The sequence below is a fragment of the Nanorana parkeri genome, unplaced genomic scaffold (genome assembly GCF_000935625.1).
Source record: "Nanorana parkeri isolate BGI_ZX_2015 unplaced genomic scaffold, ASM93562v1 scaffold100, whole genome shotgun sequence".
NCBI classification, from domain to species: Eukaryota; Metazoa; Chordata; class Amphibia; order Anura; family Dicroglossidae; genus Nanorana; species Nanorana parkeri.
The window spans coordinates 2157603-2181065 of NW_017306368.1; the positions used below are offsets into that span (position 1 = coordinate 2157603).

The following is a 23463-nucleotide window of genomic DNA, read 5'->3' on the forward strand; positions in this document are numbered from 1 at the left end:
ATTCACAGCTTAATGCAAAATTGGGAATTATGTTAATTAGGACTATTCGCATTCCTTGGGTCGATGCTATTTGGTGGAGCTGACAATGAGATTTTCTTTATGGGGTGCCTATTTACAATTACCTAATGTATAGTACATTGTACTCTAGCCAGAGAACATCTGGTACATTGTAAGTACGTACGGGAAATCCAATGGGGCTCCCACTCTTACTAAGCAGCAGATGCCCTAATAATGGTTCGATTGCCTAATAAGGAATTATAGCTGAGCTATAGGATAAGTAAGGCCCAGGGGAAGCCCAATGGGTCACCACTGGATACTCCTCTGAACCTTAAAATGAAGGTAGAGTGAACATTTGTGTGGACCTCCAAAAACTAATCTCTCCCTCATCCCAGTCTAGATCAAATTTGGTGGATTAATTTCCTTGAGAAGCCAAGGAAGTGTTTAGATACTACCTAATGCAAAGTGTGTGTGTGCATATGAGTGGGTTAAACGGAGAAGGGGGATGCAGGAGGGATTAAATACAATTATATTTGTTATTGCTTTATGACAATTAACCCTAATAGTTCTCAACTGTAATTGTTTGTTGAAATCAGCCATACAGGGCCGAAGTGAATAGCCAAACTGAATTTGGCTCACTTTGGTTTGGTGATTCACTCAGCTTCCTTCGGCAGCTTAGTGAATAACCCCCATGGTCTATGCACTGCATTTAATTCTCCTAGTGAAATAACAAGCACATATTCAGCTATAAAGATCAATTAACAACAACAATCATGCATGCACAGCAAGCTGCCTTTAAATGTTATGTAGCAATCTTTAAAATAAATATTATTTGTGTCTCAGTTTGTATATTTACATATGAATATTTTATATAGACTATAAATAAAGAAGAACATTGGAAAAAAAAATGTTTTGCTACTTACTGGATAATCACAAAAGTAATAAACTGGAAAGTTGCCATAATAATAAAACACATTCCTGGAAATGTTGATAGGGTAGCAGGGTAAAGCCCATTGAAAATAGCTGCACCAATGAGTAAACATATAGTTTCTACAGATGCCATAATCGAAAACATTGCACCTAAAGTAAAAAAAAAAGCAAAAGAAAAGCATATTATACACAATGTACTTTAATGTAACATCTGCCAATAAAAACACTTTCTTTGGAAGATGGACAGAAGGGCACATCGCATGTGTTTCAATATTGTTGTACTACTAAGACTACAAATTAGTATAAATTGAATTTTTTCAGTGATCTTCCACTACTCTTCTTTTTCCTTACATCCTTTGGGTGAAATGGGCAGAGTCATCTATATCAAGCAGTCAATGTGGCCATAAATGTTTAAATTTGCATTTAAATATAAGAGCCATTTCCCATGGCAAACCACCACTGCTTGCTGTAATGGCATTAGCACAGATTAACCAGGCTAGACAAAAGCATTATGTTACACTGGTAAAAGGACATGGATTTCCCCTACCCAACTCCTGCATTATTTATCCTCCTTCCCAACCAGAAATAGCTTTCAGCCCAATAACTCCCATACCTGTCAGTTCATCAGATCACTGCCTACACTTTTGTCTGCCTGACAGATTTCAAGACCTAAAATACCTATATTTATATTTAGCAAATTGGTAGGTAGCACAGCGAGGGGGGGGGGGGTTGAATGATTTTTGAGTGTGGTGTTTTCATGTGTTGTTGTGATGTTTCATGATGGGTTGCCTTGAAAACATCAATAATTTCTGAAGTTCATTTGTTTACTTTGAGTGGATTGAAATAGGAGGGTGTAGCCCCTATAGTGTGTCTGTGCATAAAGGGTTTTTAGTAAATAAATCTTGGGCAGGTGGTGTACTATGGCAGGTTGCCATGTAAAAGTCTGTTATTAGTGCAACTTCTTTTATTTACTATGAGTGCAGTGAATTCGATTAGAATGATTAGGTGGGTGAACAGTTAGAGTGAATCTGTGTAAAAAAAAAAAAAAGGGTTGACAGGGTAGCCATTGTTTCTGAGGATGTCTTGAATTTACAAAACATTTCTTTATATGATCTTGTGGTCTGCAACTGTTTTCTTCTTAATATGATGCTATTCTGGATTTATGAGACTTGCATTTCACATATTTTATTGCTTGTTCATCACAAATTGTATTGTGTTTTATGTTATACTAATGAGGGGAAAGTGTTAATATTTTTAAAGTGTATTTCCACTTTTGCAGCCAAATTGGGATAACCCCTATTTTATATATTGGTACAAACAGAAGCCACACTCTATAGATCTTCTTACTTGAATGCACACTTTATTACTGTGCATATAACAGATACACCATACAAATGCTCCCCAGATCATCTCACGCATTTCACCTACCAAGGCTTAATCATAGAGATAAGATTCTTACACCTGTGTACTCAGAGATATAGACCAGCCCTCTCCCTCCACTATACACATGTGTGGGGAGAGCTGTATCTTAATCAATAGTTTAACCAGATTGCTCCCGGTCTGTCACACTATTGGAGACCATCCCTCATCAAAATGACCAAACCAGCAGCATTAAAGTACAGTCATCAAAATCTAACAACACTACAGCACACCACCTTACAAAATAAACAAAAACTAACAATCATTTATAATAATATATACAAGCCGCATTCAGAACATAACCTTTCATGCCTACAAACATGCAGGTGAATAATATATGTGCTAGATCCACCACAAATCAAAATTGACAAGCATAGAAAATGAGAAGATAAATCAGTGAATTCACAGCAAAACATCACAAAAAATATTTCCAAAAGAGTTCAATCAACTTATCTGGATAATGTCCTGCTCACCTACTTGTCTTGTCGTCCACAGCGCTATAGCAGAAAGAGTTAAATCAACTTGTCTATGTAACATTCCGCTCACATATAACATTGCGCTATATAGACAAGTTGATTTAACTCTTTCTGATACATGAGATACATTGTAGCAGAAGAAGCGCTATGAATAGTTTCGGTCTGATTTAGCGCTGTGGATGACAAGACAAGATAGGGAGCGCTGTGCTATATTTTGCTTTATTCATTTTTTGATAATAAGCACAGCAGCTATTTATAGCAAATAGGCGAATGGATATAACTCAGAGTTCTTGGAGCTATACTTGTTTTTTTGAGGCTTTGCAATTTTCCATTTTTGGAAATACCAGAACACAGTATCACCCTTGCCCTTGGTTTGGAACAGTAAATTCCTTTATGTGCTACTCTATATAACCTCTTCAGCATTTAAAGCCCAACAGTTTTATTCCCTGACATAATAGGCTATTGGCAATTGAAAGTATATTTTCTAAAATCAGAAATATTCTGCTTGTGATTGTTTAGTTTAGATATGCCATGTGGCAAAAGTTTCTTTTTGGTGGACTGGTTCATTTTCTTTACAGATTTACAGTTTTCCTGTATTAGTTTGTTGTCCCTTAACATACCAGGCCAACACATTAACTTTGTAGACAGCTGAATGCTTTGATGAGCTCTATGCCTTCTGCAGCAATTTCATCCACTGACATAAACAGGTCATTGAGAACCGAGTTTAAATGACACAGTAGCCAAATACCTTATTAGTTAAGAGGCATTTAATTTTCCCAGGTTTAGGCCATTTTCTTACAACAGTGGTCAAATGACATTCAACTTTTTATAAACAGCCTTCAGATAAGTAACTGCAAGTTGTCACCTTGCATATTCTCAATTCCACTTCAATATTTTGAACAATTTTCATCATGTCTATAAAGGTATTTTCATTCAGCCTATGAAGTTTAAAAGGTGTGACTTGGCCTGCTAAAGATGCAAAGTGAAACATGAAATCTGAAATGTGAAGTGAAATGTGTAGAGTTTAGCAGCCCTTGCAAAATGTGTAAATCAGTCAAACTGAATACCAGGAAGAAAGTTCTTTATTCTTTGATGAAATGTTGGTAAATAGAAACCTACAACAGGTGATTAAAAGTTGTAATTTTTTTTGGCCACGACAACACATCTTTGACAAGAACATTTATATCTGGTGAGTCTCTACAATGAACATTACTAAATGTTACATTTTATTAATACATGATAATAGATTTATATTGTAAAATGTTAAGAAATAATCATGATGTGCTACTTTTTTAATCTGGCAAACTAAAATGAATGCATACAGATGTAGCTATGGTTCTGTAACTGTAACTAAGGGATCATAAAACAATAATAAATGCAATTCTCTATAAATGTACTGGTTTAATTTATGTATTTCTTAAATATTTCTTATAATATGTGTTTCTTAAATATTGTTTAAAATATGTTTTTAATAAAACTGCTAGAAAAATGCATTCTTTTTCTTTAAATTGATAATGCTCTTTATTAATAAACATTTCTCCTTCTTAATTAAAATGTGTTCCAAGATTATCTTTGTATGTATCTGCTTTTTCCAGTGTTTGGTCCAGTCAAAAACAAGTCAGACTAGTTTTCAGAAAATTGGTTCGCCATTCATTCCCATTGCCATAAAATGTAACCTTCTTAGTGGTTCTTAGGCATGCTTAACCCCTTCGTGACGGGAGACGTACAGTGTACGTCCCGACACTTTGTGCCTATATGACTGGCCACGTACACTGTACGTGACGAGTTATATCAGGCTTTGTAATGCTGGTAACAGCTGATTCTCAGCAGTTACCAGACATTAATGAATGCCTCAGTATTGAGGCATTCATTAATGAAATAATTAAGCTTTTTGTAAAAGCTTCTTCCTTTCAGTAATGAAAGAATGAAGCCGTTACATGCAAATACAGGACCGCAATTTGCAAAAGTACTTTGCTAAGCCTGATAACCACCCTTCTAATCCTATGGTACAGACATATTTATATAGTTAATTTTAATTAAAATAAATATGTTTACAAAGTCATCCAATTTCGGATGCAGTGACTAAGAAGGTTATTCACTATAGAGCTGAAGGATCCAGCCATAGCTTCGGCTGATCCTTTGGCTCACTTCGGCCGCCGGAGAACTTTGGTTCAATCGAACCGAAAGGCAGCTGTTAGGGCTATTCGCTATAGCCCGTACAGCAGCCGAAGGCAGGCAGATGGCTCAGCAGAGCTGAGCGCATATGCTTCGGCTCAGCTGAGCCGTAGTCTCAGCTGAAGCGGGGCGAACGATCTGCCGAAGCAGACCGTCCGCCCCATAAAGGACAACAGCTGGGCGGACGGACGCTCAGTTGTTATTTTTTGCCCGGGTCCTGCGGAAAGACTCTGGCATGTTTCGGCTAAATGTAAACAGTTGGGCAGCATCTCTATTTTGCCAGCATCTGTCAGATTTTTCATTCTGCCGCGGGAGTTCGTGCTGTGCAGTCGGGGCGGCAGTCGTCAGGTTTTTTTTTTATTATTTTTTTTAAAAATTATTTTTTTATTTTTTTTAGTCGTCATCATCCTGGACAACGCTGAACATCTTGATTGCCCTTAGGATTACGTTGGTGGATCAATGTTTTTGATTTTGAGATGATATAGTTGCTAGTGATGTCATGGCTCATGCTGTGATCCCATGCAAAGTGATAGGCAGCATCTTCTTTCAATGACGTGCTCCTGTGTTGCATTCTTTACTGATTTACTTGTTAAAGTGTATCTAAAGCCTTAACTTTTAGTTTTGTTTTTATATGGTTAGGGGTTTGAACCATTGTTGAGTTTCTGTTGCAGTATATGTCAATTTTAAAGAGCCTCTCCCTCTATTTTTCCTGATGACCATTGTCACTGGGACTGAAAGTAAGTGAAAATCCAAAAATCTGCATCATCACCAGAACAGCAATGAAGGGAACATATTCTGGGGGAAACTTGTTCAGGTGACTGCTAAGGGCATTTGCCTCACTTAAGATGAGTAAGAGGAGAATTTTTCCTAAGTTTGGTGAGATTTCCACTCACTGTGGTGTCTTCAAGTGGAAATTAAGGAAAATCTTCCCAATAGAGCATGAAAAAACCCTCCAAAAAGAGAGGTTTTAACCATTCCTTACCCTGTCCAAAATAAAAAAAACCTTTGCTACATTTTACAATCTGTAATTTAAAACTAAGTACATATAATTTAACCTTATCAAGTGGGCTGATTAAGGAAACTAGGAAACCAAAATTACCTCACATATTGACAAAGTAGACTCTCACAATGACCATTAAACAGATTTACAGTGGTACAAACCAAAACTTGCTGACATAGAGGACAGGTCACAGTTGAATAATATTCAATTCAAGGGGATCTATGAAACTGTTCCGCAGTGGCACCTTCCTGCCAATATATACCAAGATGGCAGCTCTCATACAGGTGTATGACATCACCCAATGCTGCACACATGCAATGTCATTTGATGTAATGCACTCCGCCTCCAAGATGGTGTCACGCATGCGAACATTTACACGTGCAGTTTAGGATTTGAAGGTTCATTACCTTCTAATATGAAATAGCATAAATATTGCTTTCATTTGAGGAAATGAATAAAAAAAAAATTATTTTTCATTTGTTTAGTCCGAAAACAATTTTTTTTACTGTGCACATGTCAATTTCATAGAGGCTTCAGCAAACATATTGCTGAACCCTATTAAAGTCTATGGGAGCCAAATCTTACTATTTTTCAGCAAAATGACAGATCTCTGGAAGGCTCCTGTTTGTAAACAAACTGGCCGGGGATTCTGGGTAACATCATTCACCAAATACGGTCAATAAATATTGGCGAGGATGCCTTGCCAGTTAGTTGACATCCAAATTCCCTCCTTGCAAGGCATCTTGTCCACATGTTGATGGAAACAAGGGCCTCATACATATTTCCTGGCTCACCTCATGTCAGCATACTGATTGGTCAGCTCCGCCCCTCTGACCCCACAGGACCACCTTCCCAAAGTGAATAAAGGTTAGCTCCGCCCCTAATACCTTGTTCTCTTTTTGTCCTCGCTCCAGGCCACAATGTTCTGGATGGATTCCTCCCTACATGGCCCAGCCGGGTTCAGCCTCTCCAGGTCTGGATGACCCCTCTGCTGGCTGTAAATCTCCTTGAGGAGTGGGTGCCTAGAGTGCAAGGTTGGATTGTCTGGCAGAGTAAATCTCTGTTACTATGCCCGGGAAGAGTCAGTTCATGCTGAGTACGGCAGTCCTCTGTTTGTTTTTCCTTTTTCCTTCCTAAGAGTGCGCAGGCGCCCGCATGTCATGGTCGCCATGGGCCGCGTTCAGGCATGACGGTGCACGCGCGGCGGTCCGCGTGTTAGGATCACCATCACTGCGGAAGGACGCGGTGGCTTGGGGCGGACTTGCGCTAGGCGTCGCAGCGTCATGGTTGCTGAAGCCTTCTGAGAGTTAGGGAGGCGCCGAGGGCCCCTGGTGGTTAAAAAAGAGTGCTGCATGTTATGCATTGAGTATCCTCATTGTCCGTTTGTTTTCTTACAGGAGTAAGAGCCCTAGTCGCAAATGTTCTAAGAAATGGAAGGCCAGGAGATGATTGTCATCCTCTGAGTCTCTTCAGGATGTCCTGACTAGTGCTCACAGGCCCCATCGGACCCCATGAAGGTCATAGGCTGAGGGTGGACTCGCCTTCTAGGCCTCAGGCCGCAAAGGAACAGTATAGCTCTTGTTGGGCTTGTTCGGCTCAGGCTCTGCCAGGGAAAACCGTATGCCGGCCGTGCCTACTGGACATAGCCAGGGACAAAGAGTCAGAGTCCCTGGACATAAAGTCATATATAAAGCAAGCGGTCCAAGAAAGCTTGCAGGAGTATCTACCAGAAGGGCCATCAACATCCCGAGCGGGTACAGCACGGTCCAGGCCTTGTAGGCCCATAGGAGTCTCGGATGAAGGAGACGTTTTCTCTGATGGATCCTCGGAGGCGGAGGCTCAGGAGCTGCATTCTTTTGATTTTGGCCTTATAGCACCATTTATATCGACCATTAAGGAGGCTATCGGTTGGGAGTCCACCGATCCGCCAAAAGAGAGCCCGAAATACTTCCCGAATTTAAAGAAGGAAAGTCCTACTTTTCCGGTGATTACTCAAATTAAGGATCTCGTGGAAGAGGAATGGCAGAAGCCAGACAGGAAGTTTAACTTCCAGAACAGACTTTCAAAATTGTATCCATTAAATGCAGCGGATGCACCCCTTTGGGAGTCACCACCTGCAGTGGATGCGGCACTCCAGCGGCTGGCCCTTCATATGTCCCTCCCTTTGGATAACTCAGTGGCATGGATCGCAGGATGTCATGGATCGCAGTATAGATGCAGACCTGAAGAGGATCTATACGATTGCAGGATGGGCTCTTAGGCCAGCATTAGCATTGGATTGCTAACGTGGAATCGGCGCTTAAAGCAGGCATTGACACAGCTCGCATCTTGGCAGCTCTTGGGGAGCTCACGCTGTCAGCTGATTTTTTGCAAAATCGTCAGCGGATTTGGTTCGCCTCTCGTCTAAACTGATGGCCCAGTCTGTGACAGCGAAGAGGGCCTTGTGGCTGCGGCACTGGACGGCTGATGCAGCCTCCAAGCAAGCACTCTGTTCCATCCCGTACAATGGTAAAACGCTATTTGGGAAGACGCTTGAGGAAGCGATCAAGACTGACTGGGGGCAAGTCGGGGCTTTTGCCACAGGCAAACAAACGAAGACAGCAGTCTTTTCGTCCCAGTCAACAATCACAGAGATTTCAAGAGTCAAGATCATATCAGCCAGGCAGACAATATCCTAGATCCCAATGGAAAGTGGCACAGACTTATCTGCTGCGAGATATTAAGTCAAAGGCGGGACAATCGAGTAAAGCACCAGCAAAGCAATTTTGAAGGTGCGCCCACCCGGTTCCTCCAGTGGGAGCAAGATTGCTCCACTTCCGAGATACCTGGGTGGCACAGATTGCAGATCTTTGGGTCAGGAGAATCGTGACCACAGGATATCGGATCGAGTTCACAAGGATGCCTCCTCCGCATTTCATGCAAACATCAGTACCTCTGTAATCATTGAAGAGAACATTTTTGTTCAAATACATAAGAGAATTACTGATCAAGAAGGCTATTGTTCCCGTTCCCATAGAAGAAATGGGCCACGGTTTTTACTCAACGATCTTTCTGGTGAGTTCAGACCGGTCTTGGACCTCAAAAGGCTGAATGCCTATGTAAAAGCAGAGTCATTCCGGGTGGAATCAGTGCAAACAATTATTTCGGTGGTAGAAAGAGGAGAGTGGATGGTCTCCTTAGACCTGGAGGATGCGTATTTGCACGTACCCATAGCACTCATCCATCAGAAGTTTCTCTGTTTCTCATTGGCAGGAATGCATTTTCAATTCAGAGCCCTGGCCTCTCTCCTGAGCCAAGGAATTTTTCGAAGTTAGTACTGTCCGTTATTGCCCTCCTTCGCACGCAGGGGATGAAGATCCACTACCACTACCTGGAAGATATTCTGCTTCTGGACACCAGCAGACAATCCCTGTATGGCAATTTGGAACATGTGTTGCAGACGTTGCACATGTTCGGTTGGCTAATGAACTACGGCAAGAGCCAGTTAGTGCCGGCGCAAAGGATGGAATATTTGGGAGTAGTTTTAGGCACACTCCTTGCGAGAGTTTTTCTACCAGAGCGGCGCAGAAACAAAATAGTGTCTCGTGTCTGAAAGGTCAGCAGTCTTCCTTCACTGTCAGCGAGGGATTGCATGGTGCTTTTGGGAATCATGACATTATGCATCCCAGTCGTGCCATGGGCAAGGTGGCACATGTGGAAGATGTGCTTTCTGCAGCAGTGGAATCAAGTGGCAATGGGCTTTGATGATTCGGATGGATCTGTGGTGGTAGATAAGGTCTCCTTCTCTGTCGACAGGTATATCCCTGGACCCAGTGGTTTGGATCACACTTACCACCGATGCTAGCCTCCAGGGATGGGGAGCCCATTGCCTAGGACAACAGGGGCAAGGGCGCTGGAAGGGTACAATGATCTGGCAGTCCAATTGGCTAGAACTGAAGGCAGCCTCTTTAGCTCTGCAAGCTTTTCAAAAATTGCTACAACACAAGCTGGTCAGATTGCTCATGGACAACAGAGTGGCAGTATCTTACATTCGGAGGCAGGGGGGAACGAGGAGTTTCCCTCTTCCGGCTCTATCAAAAGAGATTCTCGTGTGGGCAGAGAAGCACCTCCTTACGCTAACGGCAGCCTTCCTTCCGGGGTCAGAGAACAGGTTGGCAGATTACCTGAGCAGAGTTTTTCAAGACAACTGCGAATGTGGGCTGAATCCAAAATATCTGCAGCCAGTTTTCCATGCATGGGGGACCCCGGTAGTCGACTTGATGGGATCTCGCCACAATGCGAAACTTCCCCTGTTTTTCTCAAGGCACCAATGCCAACAGGCTCTCCTCCAGGATGCGTTCTCAGTGTCGTGGAATTTTTCCCTTGTTTATGTGTTCCCTCCCTGGCCCTTAGCCCTGAGGGTCCTACAGAAGATCAAGCAGGAAGGGGTGAGAGCGATTATGATGCTTCCATTCTGGCCACGGAGACCATGGTTCCCTTTACTCCAGCAGATGGCGCCCCCCATGGTTCCTCCCAGTCAAGAGAGATCTCCTTCTTCAGGGACAGAGTCAGCACCCAAATCCAGGCCGGCTACATCTGGCGGCTTGGTTGCTGAATGCACAAGGAGGGACCAGGTTTTTTCAGGGAAGGTCATAGATACTCTGCTTCGTTCCAGAGGCCCAGCGACAAATGCTACCTATTCCAGGATATGGGAGAAATTTCGAATGTTTGCAAATCAGAAAGGTTTTGCACCACAAGCGGCAGGCAGATTTTAGATTTCCTACAGTCGGCCTTAGATGCCGGTTTGGCCTACAACTCTTTGAGAGTTCAAATTTCCGCATTGTCAGCATTTATGGGAATGAAGCTGGCGGATCACGCATTGCTACGTACATTTATGAGGGCGGCCTTCAGAATGTGCCCTCCAAGAAAATCATTATACCCGTCATGGGACCTGGATCTGGTTCTGCGGATTCTATCAGGCCCTCCATATCATCCTTTGGATCAATGCACATTGTGAGGGTTTCAGAATTGGCGGCTCTTTCCTGTAAGGAGCCTTTTTGCATCGTGTTGGGAAATCAAGTAATCTTAAGACCCTCTCCAGATTTAAGACCTAAGGTGTCCTCAGCTTTCCATGCAGATTGGGAAGTGGTCTTGCCCGGCGGCCAGGGGACGTCAGCAGGGGCAGTGCGAGAGCTACTCTAGCATTAGAACTGGTCGTTCTGTTTGAGGAGTACCTGCATAGAACTCAACCCTTTCGAAGGACGGACCGGTTGTTTGTTCTGCCCAAGGGTCCTAAAAAAGGGGGGGTCGCTACCCCTTGAATGCTCTCAACCTGGATCCAAGCAACTATTAAAACAGCCTACATGAAATTGGGCCTTACTCCTCCGGCAGAAGTGCGGGCACACTCAACTAGGGGAGTCGCTACTTCCTGGGCTGCTTACGCCAAGGTGTCAGTGGAAGAAATATGTAAGACGGCAAGGTGGGGTTCGCAGAACACTTTTGTCCGACACTATCGAATGGATGTGGCAGCGGCCAGATTGGCCCGCTTTGGTTCCTCAATACTGACTTCAGCCATACATAAATAAACTAATGTTATGTGTTTTGCAGCAGCTATGTTTGTGACTGTTGTTTGTTCTCTTCCCTCCCTAAAAATGTATGGCTTGCTATATCCCATCAGTATGCTGACATGAGGTGAGCCAGGAATACAGAAAATTGTTATCATACTTACCGCAATTTTCTTTTCCTGGCTCATCCTCATGCCAGCAGTATACGTACCCACCCTCGATACGGGCCTGTCTTGTTAGGGAACAAGGTATTAGGGGGGGAGCTAACCTTTATTCACTTTGGGAAGGTGGACCTGTGGGGTCAGAGGGGCGGAGCTGACCCATCAGTATGCTGACATGAGGATGAGCCAGGAAAAGAAAATTACGGTAAGTAGGTAAGTATGATAACAATTTTCTGTAATACTGTGTGTGTATATATATATATATATATATATATATATATATATATATATATATATATATATACACAGGTGAAACTCGAATAATTAGAATATCGTGCAAAGTTCATTTATTTCACTAATGCAACTTAAAAGGTGAAACTAATACATGAGATAGACTCATTACATGCAAAGCAAGATAGTTCAAGCCGTGTTTTGTCATAATTGTGATGATTATGGCTTACAGCTCAAGAAAACCCCAAGAACCCCAAATCCACAATCTCAAAAAATGAGAATATTACATGCAATCAATAAAACAAGGATTGTACATAGAACAATATCGGACCTCTGAAAAGTACAAGCATGCATATGTACTCAGTACTTGGTTTGGGCCCCTTTTGCAGCAATTACTGCAATTACTTTTGCACGATATTCTAATTATTCGAGTTTCACCTGTGTATATATATATAAAAGCTTATATCAACTTATCAGTCCTTAGATGGCTTCATTTTCATCTTGTGATTCTACCAGGTAACAACATTCACTTATCATACTGCATTTGTGAAGGAGCAGCATAGTCACCCTAGGACAGAAAGTGTGTTAAGTACTGCAGAATATCTCCCCCTCTTTTCATCTTCACTTCTTCTGTAGGGGTGTTCTTTACTCCAAAAAGTCAACTGGGAACAATGCTGATCAGTGCAGCTGAGGCAGAGATCACAGGAAGTTTTCAGCTCATTAGATTACTGGTGTTGTTACCCTAGACTCCTTTCCTGATTTGGACTGTACACAACCACTTCCCAACCCACCTTTATTGCATAGGGAAGAGGGTTTTTGTAGTTCACAGAAGATATCTGGGTAAACTGATAACATGGTTCAAGAAGTTAAAAGGACACTGGAATTCTGACAAGATCAACAGGCAATTTTTCTGTATATGGAGAAACTGTGTTTAGCCTGAAAAAATAAAACTAATGCAGCCACCACATCTATAGACTGGTAAGCTGCAATACTTCAATATATACTGTAAGTATTTTTAGTTTTTGGTTTTAAATATCTAGTCACAATAATAAAAAATAATGACGGTCATTATGTGCATGTTTTGTGCAGATGTAAATTGTCAGTTTACATTAAATTAAAGTATGTATATTTTAACTGATAGAGTGTTGAACAACACTGCATGTTTAATTTTTAATCGTTCGTTGAAATAATAATTAAGAAACACACTGACTGGTGTTTTTTGCATTAGATAGATATATATGGGAAGGTTAATTAATCTTCTGACTTTTAATTGAAACTGATATTTAGCTGAAATATTTACTGCAATGTCAACATATTTAGCCCTTATAAAAGAGTGGTTACAAAACAATTAGAGGCTTAAATAAGAAATAAAGAGGCAATTCATCATTGTCCTAAGCATTTAGTTAAGTACATGAAAGCTGAGTTTGGAGAAATGTTTGCTAATATATTTAAAACTGGAAGCGTATAAATTTTATAAATCAGTGAAGAAAACACTTCATTAATTATGCCGAACATTAATCAAGCAGTGAATCATGTAAACTACTCTTCCCTTACTTACAGTATTAATAAGGAGGTAGACACTCATCTTCTTACACAGATAGGACTGTACACTCCAGGGACAGTAGTAATAATGGGGAGATTTTGGCTGCTCTAAAATTGACTAGTACAATGGCAATGATGAACTAGTAAAAGGACAGACATTTTGAAATGTATTTACAAGTCAATCTTTTGGGACTTTTTTTAGAAGTCCCAACTAGAAATGATCTTCTGCTGAATCTGTTAACCTCAAACAAGAGTTTATAACAAATGTTCATATACAGGAAATTTGGGTAGCAGTGATCATAACATACTCAGGAGAGCCAATTTTCCATAGCTGAGGTATGCTTCAAAATCTAGACTGGGAAGAAATATTGTCATACACAGAACAGATGGAAAGGTTTGAACTTAATTTTATGTAAACACATTTGCACACTTAACCAAGGCTTGATGTTTCTTTAATTTATTGTAGGACAATATCATATCAAATGGTGGAAGTCCCAACTAGGAAAAATGCTTTGTTAGATCTAACGATTTCAAACAACATGGAGTTGGTTGCTGATGTACAAACTAGAAACAGCTTAGTTAGCAGTGATCTCAGGGTGATAATGTTTGCGGTAAGTTGCAGAAAAGAGAAGCATGTTGGTATGACAAGAATTCTAAACTTCAAAAAGGCAAATTTCAATAATGATAACAAATGGGATCAAATTTTCTTAAAATGAACACCAAATGGGAGTGTTTTAAGGCCTTGTTAAACAAAGACATTTGTCCGTGTAGTTCATTGTGTAACAAATAAAAAGAACAACAAGGGCACGTTCTATGCATGCGTGCCACCATTTTGGAAGCGTGGTGCATGACATCACCCGGACGCTGGTGTCGATTGACGTCATACGCATGTACAGTCTAGGCGCCACCATCTTGGACGGTGTCCATACAAAACACAATACTATATGCCCGAATATAGTTTTTGTATATCCAGGCATACAATAATTCATTACTTCGGATTCGGACAAACTGCAAAATGAAGGGAATTTCGTGATTCAGCAAGTTCGTCCGAACACACATGTCTACTGCTAACACTTCCGGGTCTGCTTGTGGTTTAGCTCTGCCCTATGTGTTACATCAGTAATAACTTCATCAGGGGTTAGGAGCTAAATCCATGTACTCTCTGTTTTACACTGTGATATTACATTATTTCCTTGCTGAGTGAGGGGTAGGTCCATGCTTATCCACACTCAAAGTAGAATTAAAGTCAGCAGATAAATGCCTCAACAAAAAAAAGTTGGCAAATACCATCTAACTTACCTGTGTCAGCGCCACTCGCTCACGCTGCAGAAGTCCCAGCTCCAGAATGATGTGAAGGAGGAAGTGTGGGCAGGCGCATATGCAGTACAGATAGTTGGAGGGGAGAGGAGGAGAGCACGGCTGAAACTGAGTAGATGCAGCCAGGAGCGCATACACACGACAGACTCCTTGGGGCCCGAGGAGTCTGCGCTGGATTAGAGATCGGCACCAGCGCTGGAAGGAATTTGGAAAACAAGTGTGGAGGAAGAAGCTGTTCGGATCAAGATGCCTCACACAAAGTAAGTCTTTCAAGCAGTATTGGGGTAGGGATGACTTTAACGAGTCATCAAGGATAATGATATAATGCCACAATTTAAAACAGGAGGTTCCTGTAAATTCCAAGTTATGCACATGCAAAATTGCTGGTCTGTCCTGACTGGGTGAAAAATTGGACAATCTGAGAAAAGAACTTTGGTGGTGTGAGGGTTTGAAATGGTTGAAATGGCAAAGATTAAACAGTTTTGGGCTGTCAGGGGTCTGAGCCTGATGTAGAGAACAGCAATGTCACTGGGCTCAGAGGGGAAATAATTCTAAAGTTATTTCAGCTGCGTTCCCCCGGGCTCATTGAGGAACTCTCCCTGCAGAACAGAAATGTAATATTTCCAGGCAGTGTGCATATCCATAGAAGCTTATATTTTCCTTTGAGAACATTTGTGACTGTGATTTGCAGGCAGGATATTGTGGGAGACCGAGCATTGTTACCCCATAACACAAAGTGCCCAAACAAGGAGCTTTATATCAGCTTCCCCAGTTATTACAGCTGATATGTAATTTTTGTTGTTTTACATTTACCAAACTATTCTTGAGTTTTACCAAGATCATAGCTGCAGCTGATACCTGATCTGCTCTGTGATCAGTTAACCTGTGCTATAAGCATTTACAGGTTCCCAGCTTTCACATTCTGGTCAGTGTGGCCAGGTAAACAGCTGATAAAGCACCTGTTTGCTTAAAGATGAAAGGGATGGCTATAAGAGAAGAAACCAATTAGAAATAATAAATGACAAATATTTAAAAATGCTAATTTGTAAATAGTCCTGCCTGTGTTTTTAAAACCATTAGCCTCTCACTCCTTTTAATAAGACCTAAACAGTGTCACAGCTCACAGTAAAGCAGATGTGGTTCTCTTAGCAGGTTACTTCTCCTTCCTTGCTACAGCATGCTTTCTTCCAGGACTAGGAGGTATAGATGTCACCAGAACTCACCTGCAGGTTTATATAGTACCTACAGGATAAGTCCCTGCCCAGATGTCAATTAAGCTCATTATTTAGCTGTGCTCAGACCAAAACCTGAAGCCTGAGCATTGGTTCATTTCCTAGTCCATGCTAATTCCTGCGCTCTTGTTCCTCTTTTTACCAACTTCAGCTTGTATTTTATAATCTGAGGGTTTTTTTGCAACCCAGTCACATATTCATGAATAGCGGGTGGAAAATCAGCACAGTTTTCCATGCGTTCGTCCACGTAGCGCAAAAAATGCGCACATTTTAACATTTGTGCGGATTCCACACGTTTGCGGCTACTACTAAAGCCGGAGCATGCGTAATTCACCCAGGATTTCATGCTTGGACTTTTTTGCACAATGCGAGTTTTTGTGCCACACGGACATTACATTGCGCAGGAGTGAACAAGGTATATTGAAATATATTAGTTATGTTATGCGTGGTTCCATGCATACAAATACGTAGAAAACCGCTAATGTGTGAATGGAGTCTTAGGTGCACTCAATACCCTGCACATAAACCCGTGCCTCAGTCTTCGCTAGTGTACAATCTCATGGGTATTGTCATCTGCTAAGTAGACATGTGCACAGCATAAAAATTCATTTCGGATGAAACAAATGAAAAGGGACAAACATTTTCGTTCGTTTAGTTTGATGAAACGCATAATTCTGTTGTTCCGGATTTGGAGGCAACGAACCTCTGAATCAGAAAGCTCACATAAAAAACAGCATGGTGGCACATTCTGCGCATGCACGCTGCCATCTTGGAAACGTGATGCATGACGTCACCCAACGCTGGTGTCGGGTGACGTCATACGGATGTACAGATATCTAGGCAGTTTTGAAACATGAATTCTTTGTTCTCCCACAGACTCTCCCCCTCCCCCTCTCCGCTCCCTTTTTCCCTTAGCATGGTTCATAGTATAGTGCACTAAATGATTACATGGTCAGATAAATACAAGAAGTGTAATTAAATATATTATTTTAACAACCTTGTATCAAAATGAAAGATTTATGACATGCACATGGAGTAAAAAATTAAGGACAAAACACAAACTTTTGTCAAACTGTCTGTAGATATTAATTGGTACACAAACTTAAAAATTCACTTTAAGCTTACAGGGTTTAAAACATATTTCCACGTTTGCAGTCAAATCTCAGAAACCCCCATGATATGTTAGTTATGCGGTCAGACTATTTCTTTATATTTATTTATTTATATTATTTTTTTTATTGCTGCTACTGCCCAGCTACTACACCCATCCATTCATAACTCACTTTACTCTCCCCTGCCTCTGATGTAAGAGGAAGGAGAGTGCTTCGCAAAGTAAACATTGCCATGTGATCGATGTGATAATGAATCACAGCGATCACAGGACACAGAGCATGTCCATTTGGCTTTGTGTCTAAAGCCACAACTCTCCGCTGTCTAACGACAGCAGTAGCAGTGGCTGCTGCGGCCACAGCCATGTGCACACATCTGTTCAAGGGAGGACCTACTGGTGTATACTCCCGGAACAAAGCACCAGAGGAGTGTCAGTACAGTGGTCAGTCCGCAGGTAGTTTAAAGTAGGACTGTTACTGATTACAATTTTCGTGTTCAATTAATCGAAAAAAAATGTAATCGATTACTTTCGATTAATTATAACGCACAAGGAACGAGGAATTCATTGTTAATTTCCGCAGCCCTAAATAATAACACAATTCCAGCGAAAGACAGGCAGATAAAGGGGTGATGTTCAATGTCTAAGCTACACACCCTGCAAAATGAAATCTACCGTCTCCTTTTGTGACTTTAATTGAGATTAACCCTGTTGTTACAAAGGCAGCCTTGCAAAGCCAATCCTATAGTATAACGCTAATGCCCTAATCAGTACTTAGAATGTCAGAAGAATAAAAGCCACATGTGATACAAGTAGGATAAAGACATGGAATGTAAATCCTATAAATGGATGCACACCTAGCGAAAAAGATAAAACACACTCAACTAGAGTGACAGACTGTGACGTCACCGGACTCCTCCCCCCTTCCCTTCGTTAGCCGACGGAGCCACTTGGGGAAGGGGGGAGGTATACGGTGACGTCGATGTCCGTGACGCCACCGGATCTCCAACGGAACTCCCGGAAGCCGGCGGAGAGGTGAGTACCGATCAAAAGAATTTTAATCGATCAAAAAAATGAACGATTAATCGAGGAATTAATCGTTGATTACCGCAGCCCTAGTTTAAAGTAGTTTTTTTTTTAATGTTTGCAATGTTTGTTGCCAAAAAATACTGGTTTTAGGTATAATATGCTCCTTCATAAAGCTGCATAGTAGTGCTTTAACTCTGGATTTGCTGAAGAAACTAATCTATAGAGACTAGTATACTAGATGTGCTTAATTTATGATTGTTATTAGGGACGGTCCCGATGTTGGAGTCGAGCAACAGTTTGACTCGAACATCGGCAGTTCGTGTGTTCGAGTGTAGGGAAAGCTAACTGTTGTCAGTGTAGTAAAGCATTTTAGTGCTATATAGAGTACTCTGTATTGTATATAGTATCATTTTCTGTGCTCCATATGCACTGTCTTTTTTTTTTTTGTCAGTTTTTTGTGTCAGTGGTGTTCCTCCTTTTGCATCCCCGCTGTTCCCATTTTTTTTTCTTTTTTCATTATTTAACGACACGCCGGAAGTGACGATACGCTACGCTGACCCGGAAGTGACGAGAAACCTCTGCAGACTCTAGATACTTGGCACCGATGCGGGGGAAGCTGCTACGTCTTGCGTTAAAGGTACGGGGACCACAGGCGCTTGCCTCTCTGAGGCCTCTGTCCTATGCTGGAGGTCGTGGACCGTCTTGGTGAGGTCACTGATAGAGGCATGAATGTTGGTGAGCGAAGTGACAATGGTCTGTAAAGCTACGTGCTCTGAGCTACCACTGGCCGCTGCTGGGGGAAATAATAATTTAAACAATTCTGCCTTCCTAGCAGAGGCTGAAAAGGGGATATTTTTCTTCCGCAGTTCCATAATAAGTCTAGGAATTGTCCAAGCCCTGAAGGACTGCGTGCTCCCTTGCTCCGAACCTCTGGCTGGAGTAGAAGGTAGGAACGCCATCTCCTCACTCTCGGACACATGAGACATAGTTGCTGACATACTGTAAAACATAATCCCAACATATAGAAATTACCGACCTGAAAATCCAACATCTCTCTATAACCCACACTCGCATCCTGCCACGCCGTGACCTAATTGCTGTGGGTTCTGGGGGTGTTTGTGGAATCTCCAGTCACCCAACCTCAGAATATTAATTATCATCAGTGTGTAAATGACGAAGCGTATGACGTATGAATGGGGTATGAGTAACCAATTAGTTATTTATGACTCTCATCACCCCCGACTAATCGGATTGTCAGAAATGTATACATATACCTAAGTGTAGGGACAATCCGTACTGTATGCAATATGATGGGTTTGCATGAAAACCCCGAACTGCACGAAACCGAAAACATGCCTTCAATACTAGATGTAACAGGCCGCGCTGGCCTCACCAACAAATCTGCAGATAATGTAGCAATCTGATCGCGTCCCTACCAGGAACTTGATGTGCGAAGGTTTGGAACGACCGTATGGGTGAGACCGTCCGTATGTCATGCGCTGCTGGTACCAGCTGAAATAGGAACTGCAGGCGCACCCCGATGCCATCCAACCTGGCCGAATTGCTTGCAACTGCCCCCCCCTCCTCATGGTAACCGTCCCCCCCTTACCCCAGTGCCACATGTCTTGAAGCTTGCCCCAATGTTCCTGTGCCCTGAACCCCTACTCCGTGTATCGCCCGACCCCCAGAACCTGCGTGAGCCCAACCTCCGGTATCCCTGTATGTTGCCCTGCTGACATGCCCTCTGAATGCCCACCTGCACCAGTATCGTGACACCATACCCTATTGCCGTTTACTCCCGGAACTGTAGCTTCCCCGCCCAAGTCACCCCCACTATATGCCCTGTACCGGAGACGTGCCGGCCATGCATGCAGAGTATGAGAACATGCCCGTTTTAATGTCAGCGATCCCCCCCTGCTGTTGCTAAAACAAAAAGGCACCTACTACAACCCGCAATGAAAACGAGGAATCCGCTGCTGGACCCGTGTAGTAGGAACGATCCTCCGCTCCTGGAAGATGAGAAACCCATGAGACAACCGAAGCAATACACTGCAAATGCGGGGACCGAAAACGCCGTTGCGAGCCCGCGGTACCTGCTCCACTGACGGCACGCCGGAAGTGACGATACGCTGACCCGGAAGTGACGAGAAACCTCTGTAGACTCTAGAGAATGCCGTCACGAAGGGTTCAGACGAGAACCGGACGTCCCTGTAGCCTCGGCCTGCCCTCTTTTATGCGTGGGGGGCGCGCCAACCCCTCCCACAAATCCCGGCTAACAAGTTAGCCATCCCACTTATTTAAATTATTTTTACTTTTTCTTCAGCAGCAGGAATTTTTGCTGCATCATTGGTGTTCCCCCTTCTGCGTCACAGGTGTTCACGTTTTTTTTTCTTTGTTTTAATTACTTTTACTTTTTTATTCAGCAGCAGGTTCTTTTGCTGCCTCATAGCCGTTCCCCCTTCCACGTTGCAGGTTTTACTCCTTCTGTGTCACCGGTGTTCCCGTTTTCTTATAATTTATTTTTACTTTTTCTTCAGCAGCAGGTTCTTTTTCTGCATCATTGGTGTTCCCCCTTCTGCGTCGCATGTGTTTCCGTTTTTTTTCTTCTTAATTTTTTTCTTTTTTTCTTTCTTTATTTTTTCAAATTAAGCCACTGTACAACAGTTTATAGTGCACCAAGCACCACATTCGATACAGTATTGCACCCAAGCAACAATTTCCCATCCCACATTCTTTCAATAAAATGTTATAATAGGCCCCGCATCATGTCTAAGGGCCAACAAGGAGGCAGATGCTCCCATGCAGCTATAAGAAGGCAAGCAGCCTCTGTGTCCACAGGCAAAAGCTGTAGTTGTGGACATGGTCCATCCTCTGCAGGCAGGGCATGCTTGTCCTTTTAATTTTTATTGTTTCTCTTTAAGCAATGTTAAAATTACTGCTCCTTTAAAAACTGGACATTTTAAATGTGTTTTTTGCATTAATACATACCATACCCTTTTTATGGCCAACAACTTGCATATAAGCCTTCAAAATGGGTACATTTGATTTAATGAGTTCTAGCCCCATAGACTTTCATTGAGTTCTAAGTTCTTGTAAGAACTTTTTCCCTGTTCTAAAGTTTTTGTTAGAACCAAAGGTGTGTTCAGCCCATCACTACTCCTCATGTAGATTTCCCCAAAAATCAGCTATTTTTTAGAGAAAAACATATATATGCACTAGGGCTGCACTGATACCAATACCAGTATCGGTATTGGTGCCAATAGTGGGTGCTTTAAACTTTTAGATACATTCAGCTGTTGTAAAGTCCCGCATTTGCATGGGACCTCACCACAGCTTTCTGGGGACCGCACAGCCCTGGTGAGCACAACCCTGCACAGCCCTGGTGAGACCCCACACCTTCCCACGCAGCCATGTTGAGATCTGCCCACACAGCCCTGGTGAAACTGCACAGTCATTTTGAGACTGCACACACCCCTGGTCAGATCACACAGCCCTTGTGAAACCTGCATGCAGCCCTGTGAGACAGCACAGGCCTGGTGAGACCGCACAGTCTCGGTGAGACCACACAGACTTGGTCAGACTGCAATATACTGGCGAGATACCGCTCACAGCCCTGGTAAGATGCAGCACACAGGCCTGGTGAGATGCAGCACACAGCCCTGGGGAGATTGCATAGCCCTGTTGAGACTGCACACAGCCCTGGTGAGACTGCACACAGCCCTGGTGAGATTGCACAGCCCTGGTGAGACCCACACACAGCTCTGGTAAGACCGAACAGCCCTAGTGAGACCCCAAAGCCCTGGTGAGACACCCTGCACAGCCCTGGCAAGATACCACACCCAGCCCTGGTGAGACCGCACCCAGCCCTGTTGAGAATAGCACAGCCCTAGTGGGACCACACGCAGTCCTGGTAAGACCACACATCCCTAGTGAGACCGCAAAGCCCTGGTGAGATGCTGCATACAGCGCCTGTGAGATGCCGCCCACAGTCCTGGCGAGATTCGCATACCTCCCTCTACAGTTTGCAGTCAGTAGCAGAACTACCAGGGTTGCAGCGGTTGCAGCTCCGACTGGGCCCTGGCGCTCCACCGCTGTCCTAAAATCGTTAGCCTGTATTATTTTAGAAAGACTGTCACTAAGTGGTATCAGTGCATCCATAACGTACACACACATACACACTTTTTAAAAAAATGCTCAAGCTGCTAATTGCCCGGGGTGGCCAAAATTATGTCCTGAAAAAAGTCAAAAGACATTAATTTTGCTCTCCAGCAGTCACTAGTAAGAAAACCGGGCAATAGATAGGTACAGACAGTGCCATTGACCATGCAACAATAACATCTTGTTTATGGAAATGTATATTATAATAATAAAGCTGAAGATATTGTGATAGTACAGGACAGATACCATACTTCGGCAGAAAATGGGACCTTTTGAAAGCTTTTCATTGTATTAAGATATAGCAAAGGAGGAAAGAGTCATATTTACAGTATTGATAATTACTTTACCTTGTTCATTTGGATGTGCTATTTTAGAGGACACAGATCGAAGAACAGCCATAGTGTATCCACTTGGAGCATGTATTATGCCACCTATGGAAGAATAACATGAAGTGGTATTTTGTTTTGTGCTTTCAAAAGCTAAGCAGGCAAAAGTGCATTTACAGGTCATACAATTACAACTTATCTGTTCTGGATTTTGTATTGAAATTTTTAATTCATAATATCTCTTTTCATACAGTAATTTCAGATTGAAATTAAAAGGATCAGTTGTATATGGCTTCTGCATAGAGGTGATTATACATTTTTCAAAACATGCAAATGTTATAATCCAGTTGTTTTATTATAATACATTCTGGAGTACATTCTCACAAGATTTTAGATCCTCGCTTTTTCCTGAAGGCTGAGATGAGTAACATTACCAGTAGAGCTCGCAGTTCAGTCCAAATGCAGGTTAAGACCAGAGATTCTTGGGATGGCCAAACTAAATGTTGTTCATTGGAACTGAGCCTCCGTCTGCAGGGACTAACGTTGCTAAATGTGACAGCTTCCCTCAAGCTGGTTGTTAGAGAGCCAATGGCAGCTGGCATGCTACCAACCAGTGAGTCATTCCTGTCCAACCCATTCAGCTGTCTGTCTGGGATTCTGGCTCACAGCTGAATGTAAACAACAAGTGAAAAAAAGACCTGGAGTTCCCCCAAATTTCAGATCAGGCCTTCTGGGTCTGGTATTGATTTTTAACAGGGAACCCCCACACACAAAAAACAAATTGATGTGGGTGGCCCCCCCCCCCCCCCCCCCCACCGC

General features: G+C 42.5%; 1 protein-coding gene across 1 annotated transcript in view; it reads right to left on the bottom strand.

Moving 5' to 3' along the window:
- Window positions 1-916: 916 nt before the first annotated feature.
- The window catches only part of LOC108784166 (proton-coupled folate transporter-like), a 100438-nt gene continuing 77891 nt past the window's right edge, over window positions 917-23463 (bottom strand). The window contains exons 9-10 of the mRNA XM_018552892.1: window positions 22666-22749; window positions 917-1077 (exon numbers count right to left, since the gene is read on the bottom strand). Coding sequence (XP_018408394.1) covers window positions 917-1077; window positions 22666-22749 — 245 coding nt within the window. The remainder of the gene's footprint in view (window positions 1078-22665; window positions 22750-23463) is intronic.